The sequence below is a fragment of the Ostrea edulis genome, chromosome 2 (assembly GCF_947568905.1).
Source record: "Ostrea edulis chromosome 2, xbOstEdul1.1, whole genome shotgun sequence".
NCBI classification, from domain to species: Eukaryota; Metazoa; Mollusca; class Bivalvia; order Ostreida; family Ostreidae; genus Ostrea; species Ostrea edulis.
In genome coordinates this window covers 106,934,019-106,944,504 of record NC_079165.1, presented here as the reverse complement: position 1 = coordinate 106,944,504, position 10,486 = coordinate 106,934,019, and the positions used below count along the sequence as shown (strand labels likewise).

Sequence of the window (10,486 nt, the reverse complement as noted above, 5' to 3'; positions counted from 1 at the left end):
CTCTCTCTCATTATCTCGCTCTCTCTCATTATCTCGCTCCCTCTCATTATCTCGCTCTTTCTCATTATCCCACTCTCTCATTATCTCACTCTCTCTCATAATCCCACTCTCTCATTACCTAGTAGCTCCCTCTCATTATCTCATTCCCTCACTTCCTCTCATTATCTCGCTCCCTCTCATTATGTCACTCCCTCTCATTATGTCACTCCCTCTCATTATGTCACTTCCTCTCATTATCTCGCTCCCTCTCATTATCTCACTCTCTCTCGTTATCTCGCTCTCTCTCATTATATCGCTACTTCCTTTACCAAACTGCACTACAGGCTCTGGTAAAGCCTACTTGGGTGCAGCGGCGACACTCTTATTCTATGCCATCATGTTTATTTTCTGGTTTTATTTTCATTACATTTGATTTTCATCGTATATCATTTCATTTTATTTATTTATTTATTTTTTTATATTAACGCATGATATACCGATGTATATGAGGAACGTAAGGACGTCAATCGAGGGGGTAGGGCGAGGCAGCGAGAACGCAATACCAAGGGAGCAAACTCAGTAAGGCAACAAGTCTCGTGTCCAAGGAATATAGTGAAGTTTTCGCGTTCTCGTCTTGTAGATGACGACCCAAAGAAACAAGAGAGCGAAACTGAGGGATCAAATGATCCCAATAAAATAATCGTCGCAGACACAAAAATTTCTAATTTTGGAATACTGATTCAAGGTATGTACAGTGTGTAGTCTGCTTCACAACCCAGGTTACCATGTTGGTCTTTTACTAAAAGTAGGAGGTGGTCCGGGGGTGGGTGGACAGAGGAAGGCTAGGAGCAAAGGGGACAGGGTAAGAGGGATGGAAGGAGAGTGGGTCACCCTATCAACCCCTACGAATTTTAAAATGTTATATTGCTGGTGTCATTGATCAAATTAAGGAATTCTGAATTTGTGAAGGATGTCGGAAACGAGTATATATCGGTCAACATCTTCCATTCAGGACAGGTATCAAGATCGTGTCAATTTCCTGTCTTTTTCATGACAATCGCCAGTTTGTTTATATACTTTAAAATCAGCAACAATATTGTTTTCGCGAATCGGACTCGTATACCAGGTACAATTAATGAAAGTATTTCAAAGTATACACCGCATTGTCCTGTCAGTGAATCTGTGTTTATTTATCTAGCCCAATAAAAGCGGGTATGACCTGATACAAACCAGACTGCTAGACAAATTCAATAGTATTTTAATTTAAACTGAATTCCACAGGCAAATTGCGGCAATATTTCTACTGCGCTGTCCCCGTGAACTTAAAAGTCGCACGGATCACTGGGTGTCTTCTGTTGGTGATTTAATATTTATTTATTTTATTTTGAGTTTCGGTGCAGATTTTTTTTATTTTGAAGCGATCGTAAAATTCATTAACAGTCTGAGACTTAAAAGTCTTACCTTAGTGGTGATTACGTCATATCCTCTGCTCCCCCTACCAGTCGACTCGTCCGGGGATCACACGTGCTCTCGAAAATATTATTGCAGTCAACATTTGACAGTTGGTGATAGGGGTGCTAGAAGAATGTACGAGTAGCACGGTGCTGTGAACAAGGTACCCCGTGAGATAGATATGTTTTGCGATTAAAACCAATTTTACCAGCAGTTTTTTCCCCACCAAGGAACTCCCCCGAAAAGAAATTTATTTATTCAAGAAAAACCTTATTTTCATTTCTTCGGATGGTATAATCGCACCGTCACCAGCGGAGACTCGGACAGCCTCTTGATGATTTTTTATTCGAACTGACTGAATTTTTTGGAGCCTGTTGTGTTACAATGTGGTTTAGGAATATATTGGGGTTGATTTTAACCCAAACTTTATTTTTACTGACACCGGTGCGAGGACAATTTGAGTCAGGTACGTGCTATTTTATTTGTTACCTTAGGGGGGTATAATACAATGAAACGGTGTGTATTCATTGGGGATGTTGCACTGTCATTTGTCAAAGTCACAGTAAGAGAAAGGAAGACTTATTTACAATGAAACAAACCCCCTAAGCCAGCTGTGGGGGTGATTGTTCTGCAGACCACGGTGACATGATAAGTTTCCTATAAATCTGACCTTGTTTCACATTTATTTATCACTTGAGAACAGGTAGTCATATCATCTTCAAACGCTATTTACATTAATTAAGTGTTCTCTGACCAGCTGCTTGTTTCACTGATCTGGGTAAATATTTTCCCATGTTTTGTGTATTTAGGACATCATCTTTAATTCATAGAATTTGCTTTTTACCTGTGTGATTTTATGAACAGGTGAACATTATGTAACAGAGGGACTCTTCTTAGGGACTTTATACATAAGCCACTCCAATTTGCATACTGTAATAAATTTCCTTTTTGCATGTTATCGGGCATGTTCTTTAGGAGGCGGCTCCTAATATTAAACTTGTGTGACCCCCAGCCTTCTATTCAAATTACAGCAAGCAATATTAAGCTGTCTGGATGAATGTGTGGGGAAGTCTGTCACTGTTTCCCCATGTGTGTGAAAGTCTGCTCTATCTCGAGTGCCTTTGTTACTTTTTGACTTGAGCTTTTATAATAAAACATGAGAACTGAGGCAAAATTTCATACATTGATTGATTATCCAGAGAATAATGATGAATGAGTGACCAATTCTGGCCAGGGTGTTTGCTGTGTAGTGCATTATGCCCTGACAATTAACCAGTGTTCTAGCCCTGCAGTAAGAGCATTGAGATTTCTTCTGTAACCCAACCACATGGTAACAAAAGATTGCCAATCTCCTCCTCATCTCATTCCCTAGCCCTCAAGAAATTGTTACACTGCCCTTAATGCTAGAAATGTGTGTATATGTTAGATTAAAAGATTAATTTCAAACAAGTTTTTCCATTGTTCATAATCTTCGGATAAAATCTCTTCCATTAATTTACGCAATACACAATACATGAGAAGAAAGTGGATAAAAAAGCATTAAGATACGAGACAAATTGTCAGACTTGCTGACTTCCCAGCTGCGTAAGAGTTTCTCTGACTAAATAATGGATCAAAATGATCAAAGGCGCGATTTGTTCAGGTTTCACAATTAAGAATGAAATTTATATTTGTTCTTAGTCATGTTAGTTGTAATTTGATGAATTTATAAAAATGCTCTGAATATGAACTTGTTGACAAAGTTGAAATTTTTCAATTATTTTTAAAGTGTTTTTTGCACAGTAAGCAAGTGGGAGATATTTCTCAATGTGTAGCTTTTTTTTTTTATGGAAACAACAGTTTGAGGAAAATATTTTACTAATCATGACACTGGAGACAAATAACAGAAAATTAAAAATCTTTTGGACATAGAATAAACGTCAGAAGGGTATGGAGTTCAGGAAAGCCGCCTCTGCATATTTATGCTAATTTGTATTCAGTGAAGAATTCTAGTCATTCTGCAGGGAATAAAAGGTTAAAATCTTCTGTGGTGACATATATATCAAGTGAAGTGCCATATATGTAGGTTTGCCAGATTCTATAAATATAATAGTTCATGCTATAAGCTGATTATTTCGCTGTTGGAAAATTCAATATTTAATTTTATACATTTATATTATATCATGATGTATTGAATGTGCAATTTATACTAATGGCTTCAGCAGGGATGTGTAGGTGCTGGGCAGAGTTTGGGATGATGTGTAGGTGCTGGGCAGAGTTTGGATTGTGTTTGTGGCTTGTTGTATGTCTAGACTTTTCACAGCGGGGTCTGTATGACTAGGATACCTAGTAAGTCTGTCATGCACAGAATTCCCTAGAGTGTAAGTGGTTTATAGGCCCCAGTGTGAAATGTTGGCTAATGATCGGAAGTCCCTAGTTGTCCTGATGAATAGAATTATTTACAAATTCCAGCTTGACCTCACCACTTGTATAGATTGTGGGTTTTCTTGTCACGTTGCAGTGATATACTGTATTAAAGCTCATTCTCATGGAAGGCAAAGTTGCAAGGAGTGTGGACACCACTAGGCCCTATATATTGGTATTTCATACATATAAAGATCAGATCAGATTTGACCCCTTGAAATTGGAAATCATCGCTGATCATGAAAAAATCTTTCCAGATTTAAAAAAATTCTTCAAATTTAAATTCTTATGACAAAATCAAAATTATTAAAACCAGTTTTGTGCCATTTCATGTAACTCTACCCAAAAATGAAGCATTTTATTGTTTTTTGATTTTTCTACCACTAAAAACGTCTTGTGTTGGACTTCAAAAACATTGATCATTTGGAGAATATGAATTATGTTCTTCTACCACTGACTTATTATAGAGAGATACATTTGTAGCAACAATATAAATCATATTCTCCATTATGCTTTATGTTTGTAAAAAAAAAAAGAAGATCGCACAAACATGTTAACTCATATCAAAAGGTAAAAAATTCATGAAAAAAAATCCATGAAAAGTTGTGCATTCCATCTTCGGATCAGCTGCATTTTCTGTTTAAATAATGACTATATACTGCACATAAGATATTCATGAACATAAAGTAGAAATTGAAGGGCAACATTAGGACTACACCATACATTGCCCTTCTCCACCCTCCATCAGTCAGCCCTTCTCCACCCACCATCAATTAGGACTTCTCCACCCTCCATCAGTTAGGACTTCTACACCCTCCATCAGTAAGCCCTTATTCACCCTCCATCATTTAGGCCTTCCCCACTCTCCATCAGTTAGGACTTCTCCACACTCCATCAGTTAGGACTTTTCCACCCTCCATCAGTTAGGACTTTTCCACCCTCCGTCAGTTAGGACTTCTCCACCCTCCGTCATTTAGGACTTCTCCACTCTCCCATCAGTTAGTCCTTCTCCACCCTCCATCAGTTATGACTTCTCCACCCTTCATCAGTTAGTACTTCTCCATCCTAAATCAGTTAGGTCTTCTCCACACTCCATTAGTTAGTACTTCTCCATCCTCAATCAGTTAGGATTTCTCCACCCTCCATCAGTCAGCCCTTCTCCACCCTCCATCATTTAGGCCTTCCCCACTCTCCATCAGTTAGGACTTCTCCACCCCACCCCCCCCCACCCCCCCATCAGTTAGGACTTCTCCATCCTCCCATCAGTTAGTACTTCTCCATCCTCCATAAGTTAGGACTTCTCCACCCTCCATCAGTTAGGACTTCTCCACCTTCCATCAGTTAGTACTTCTCCACCCTCCATCAGTCAGCCCTTCTTCACCCTCCATCAGTTAGGACTTCTCCACCCTCCATTAGTTAGGACTTCCCCACTCTTCATCAGTTACAGAAGTCCCTCCTCTGAACAATTGTTAGTCCTCCATATAGTATTAATTTTCATGAAATAGCATTCATTTTCCAAAGATTTCCATATTATGTATACATTGAAACTTGAAATCATCGGAGCAAGAATAGTTCATGAGAAGGTTGTATGACCTCATTTAAAAGTTAGGAGATCTTTGTGTGTGAATTTGGATACTCTATTACACAACGAAACTTTGATAACAAGATAAGAAGCAGGTATTTAGTTTCCCCCTTGTCCAGTTTCTGCTCAGGTTATAAATGTCATGTTATAGGTATGATCACATTACAGCAGGGTGACCAGGCCTGGACAATGTGATTTAAACCTACACCTTCTCACTTAGCAGTGGTGATAGATCTTGTTACACAATAGAAATCCAGAGTCCTTTATTATTTACCAGGGATGTTTTCCCAGTGGGCCGTGAATCACTGGAGTTCTTGACTTCTTACAAAGGCAATGTAATGAAAATTAAAGAAAGTTTGATTGAAATAAACATCAAATTATGTACAGGTATTTGAATTTTAATCAGCGTTTCGCAATATGGAATATTTATAGGTTATAGACTTTGTATGGGAAAATATGACGACCGAGTTTTTTGGCGTGTAGACGGACCGAGCTTGTGAGGTCCGTCCACGACAAAAAACGAGGTTGTCATATTTCCCATACAAAGTCTATAACCTTTTTATTATATACTTTCAATTTCTTGTAGAAATTTGATTGTGACGTATAATGTTTGCGGGCCGGAATGCTTGCGGGCATATATCGTGTGATATATGCCCGCAAACTTTTAAAGAAAAGATGAAATTGAAAGTATATAATAAGTAGAAATATTTGATGACATAAAATTGCTTGTGTTCTTGACCTCTTCAATAAAGAAAATGTAATGAAGATAAAGAAAGTTTGATTGAATTAAACATCACATTATGTACAGGTATTTGAATTTTGAATTGGCAATAATGGAATATGTAGAAATATTTATTTGTGCACAGTGTATAGGGATGTCATGTTTATTTTCCTGAGGTCAGATACATTTGCCGAAGAGCCTGGGAGATAAAAATCCAATAAAATGTCTCCCTAAATACAAAGTGTACTTATCTAATGAGCAGATGCAGTCCACATGGCATAAAAATGTCAATTTGATAAGGGGAGTTGTAATTGCTGCCAGTCTTCATAGTTACAAAGAGGGAGAAAATTTTAATGCATTTGTTGCAGAAAAACACTGAAGTCTGGGCTAGTTAAATTTACTTATCATATGTGTTTTGAATTTTTTTTTTTTTATGTGTACAACCATTAATCCTATTCACTCTGCTGATTAGAGCTGAGATAAAGGTTATGTAGAAAGTTAAATACCAAAAATGTAATTTATATTGAAGTCAACTGAATTAGAAGCATTATTGGCCTTTCCAGAGCCGGAGTTCTGAGATCTGATACACTTACTAAGCAGTCATGCAGTTTATTGCCTTGATATGCACAAAAAGAACTCAATTTTTATCAATGAATTTTACACACAAAGTTGCTTGGTAGACTGACAGTTTACCTTGATCTTTGGACAGCAGTTATTGAGGTTTTTTTTAGTGTAAACTTCGGTGCTTTGGGTCTCTGATCTTGATATCGTGATACAAAGAATAAGAATTAAATCTAGTTATCAGTATACAGAATTCAGAACAATGGGAAAAAGACACAATTAATGCCAAACTGGATGACAAGATAATTAACAAAATAATTATGCATGCGATCTTCCTTTGTCTAGTTGCATTGTTAAGCAGACACTCCTGTGTAAAAGGTGCATTAAACCTCTGGAAGAATCCAGCTGGATTAACAATTATGTGATAGTCTGGGGGTCAGAATTTTTTAACCCTGTTGAGATTTTCTTCCATCACATTAGGACTGATTTTTGTAGAATCATGGCATTATGAATGAACCTTTGGACGATTCCTGGGAGTATATCCCTGGATTGCAAAACGATTTAGCAGCAGGTGTTGACCTAAATCAGAATAGCTGATTCTACATTTAAATATGTAGAGTAAATATTTTCTATATGCTGTCATACAGTTCTGATATTCAACAATCTGGCTTGGGAATCTGCCCAGTTTTTTAGTACATTTTGCATCAAGCTTTTATCGAAAAGTACTGTGTTCAGATAGTGCATTCTCATAAATTATCACTAAGGCTTTGATTTAAAATGAGCTCTTTATGCAAGCTGTATTGGGAGTTTATCGGGTAATTAAAATAAATTTACTCACAGTTCATTGTTGATATTTTTAGGCTATCATTTGTACTCTGTTGATGAATAAATCTGATAGTCTCAATTTCAAGGACAGATAATTTTGAAATATATGATTATTTAATCCCTTGTTATTTAATTGCTGGAACTAATGTCTTTATTTTGCATAATTTCAATTTTAATTTGTGCATTGCCATATTTCATGCCATTGCAAAATGTTGATCAAAAATTATAAATGTTATTGTTTTGCGAATGCCTTCTATTTCCTACAACTTAGTTCAAGATCTGCCTCATGTAGGACTTATAATAAGCATGATAAGTGCCTGTATGTTTTAAAATCTCAATTTAGCACTATAATGAGGTTTTTTGTTTTGTTTTTGTCAAGGGCTGGGTAAGAGCTTTAGGAGTTCATAATGATTTTTACTCTCCTGATTCAGTCTTTTGGTGCTGCATTGTGTGTCCGCCCAATGGGTTGTGTAATGGTTATGTTTTACTTGTAAGAAATAATTATCATTTAATTGAATTACAATAGCTTGACAGACTTTAGTGCATCAAGTTCAAGGAAATTTCATACTTTGCCTAATTGGGTGTGTGTGTGTATATATATATATATATATATACACACACACACACACACACACACACACACACACATACACACACACACATTGTTACATCTCCTAATTGTCTGTCAGCTGATTTAAGGTGGGAACGTAATTACGGTAAAATTTGCATATAATGAACATGAATATATAGGAAATTCACACTTATTGCAAAGTGATATTTATTCCCCTACAAGAGGAAAATAACGAAAAATGTTATTGGATGTAACAAAGTTTGGTTTATAATGATTTGTTTTCACTGGCCCTGGTGGTTCATTTTAACCAGGTTTTACTGTAAGTTGTCAGAATTTGTGTGCAAATCAAATCTGTACACCTCTGCAAAAATGAAACATGAAATATGAGTTGCTCTAGTCTGATCTTTTATGTAAGAGGTTCTGCTTGTATATGTATCTAAATTTCCCAAGAAATTACTACAGTTTACTCTTGATATATTGAAATTCAGGGGACCGACCTGAATTCTTCATTATATATCCAAAGTTCAATATAACTGATGTTGAACCATATAGATAAATGTTACAGGAATTTATTTTCAATATAACAGATAGTTCAATATACTATTGTTTCATTAACAGTGCGCCCCATTGCTTGATCCAATGTGCTTTCAAGCACTGATTGGCCATATGGTTTCAATAATAGTGAGTGTGGATAACCACACTATGCCACTCTTTCAATGTGATTGGTCACTGAACAAAAGTAAAACCTGTTTCATTGAAATCTATCATCATAGAAACCTTGCCCAAACATTTGCATGCTCCATAAAGCAAATTAAGTGTCATGCTGTTGAAAGGATAGTAAGTGACTTCAATATAATGGACCACCATGGTGGTCTAGAGGTTAAAGTGTCCCGTCCCGTCCCCCCCCCCCCCTCCTCCCGCATGTGGAAGGCCGGGGTTCGAATCCTGGCCGCAACAGATCTAGGTCGTTAAAACAGGTAGTGACAGTTCCATCACCAAACGCTCGGCATCAGGTGTGAATGTCATGGGTTCTTGGAGATGACCGTAAAAACGGATGTCCCGTGTGCTAAAGAACCCTCACTACTCAATGGCTGTGAGCAAAGGCCTAAATTTGAAGCCCTTCACCGGTCTCTTGGTGATGTCTCTATATGAGTGAAAAATTCTCGAGCGAGATGTTAAACAAGATACAATCAATCAATATAAGGGGAGTAGACTGTATTGGAGCGATTAGGAATTTCAAACATATGGAGATTGTAATGACAGTGTATTTGATTTTAGATGTTGATTTGCAATGCTTGTCGTCTTCAACCAGTCCACAGAATGTTGACTTTTAATACTGTCACATGATGTAGACACGCATGTAACAAGCCCAGAGATCTAGAGTTATATTCCTAATGCTGACAGTTTATATGACTGCTCTCATTGCTGTAGTTATGTAGGCTGCATCTATAAGTACTGCTGTAGTTGAATGTAAAGATTTACAGTGATAGTGAAAGTAGTTTGTTGTTACAAAGGGTTTGTCTGTCAGGAACATCTTGTCCTCCATAAATTACAGGGAGGTGGCCTGATTGCCATATTATACATCCTTATCAGAGTTCTAATCTGTTTGTTTTGGCAGTTCTGTGATATAAATAATTCTATTATTATGGAAACAATATGGTCATCCCCTGGTTATAGTTTTCACCAGCTGTTGTCACAATTTATTTTCCTGGATTGCTTGATGCCAGGAATAAATGGTTATTCTTTGCAATTAATCTGTTACACTTACAAGGATAACAGTAAGAGCTAGTGTACTAATTCACTCAAATAGTGCTCTTTTCCTGTTTTCTGTATTTTGTTAATTCAGCATTGTTTTCAAGAATGAAATTGTTGTAAGATATGCAATCGTCTCAAGTTAAGCTACTGTAACAAGTCCGAAATGAACATTTACTTGACCACAATCAGGTACAGAAGCTCATTGTTTGTCTCAGCCATGTCAGCTGACCCTCAAAACAATAGAGCTAGGACTTCCTTGAAATAATATTACTAACATGTAAGATGTTTGAGTTGTCAACCGCAAATGAATGTGGTGATGTGCTGGCCCTCCTCCCTCCATTCATGTAAACAATAGCCAAGTTCAACCTACATGTACCTCAGCTATATACTTATAAAGGTTTTTGACCAGCTAACATTTTCCCTGGCAAGAAATCCGTATGAAGTATTAAAGATGATATGGAATGTTGAAAATTCTGCCATTGAGTACAATATGAAGTGTTGGGGATTGCACAGATGAAGGACACCAATAGAAGGCTAAGGATTTATAAACATTTACCCAGATTACAGCCAAATCAGGGGTGTGAGTAATTAATGTGGTCTTTAGAAAACTGCCATGTATATACAGGTGAAAATAAAT

General features: G+C 37.0%; 1 protein-coding gene across 2 annotated transcripts in view; it reads left to right on the top strand.

Annotated features, from left to right (window-relative positions):
* The first annotated feature begins 396 nt into the window (after positions 1–396).
* Positions 397–10,486, top strand: part of LOC125682614 (collagen alpha-1(I) chain-like) — a 69,664-nt gene continuing 59,574 nt past the window's right edge. For both annotated transcript variants that reach the window (XM_048923292.2, XM_048923291.2), the window contains exon 1: positions 397–1,897. In XM_048923292.2, the coding sequence (XP_048779249.2) occupies positions 1,816–1,897 (82 nt within the window). In that variant the 5' untranslated portion in view covers positions 397–1,815. The remainder of the gene's footprint in view (positions 1,898–10,486) is intronic.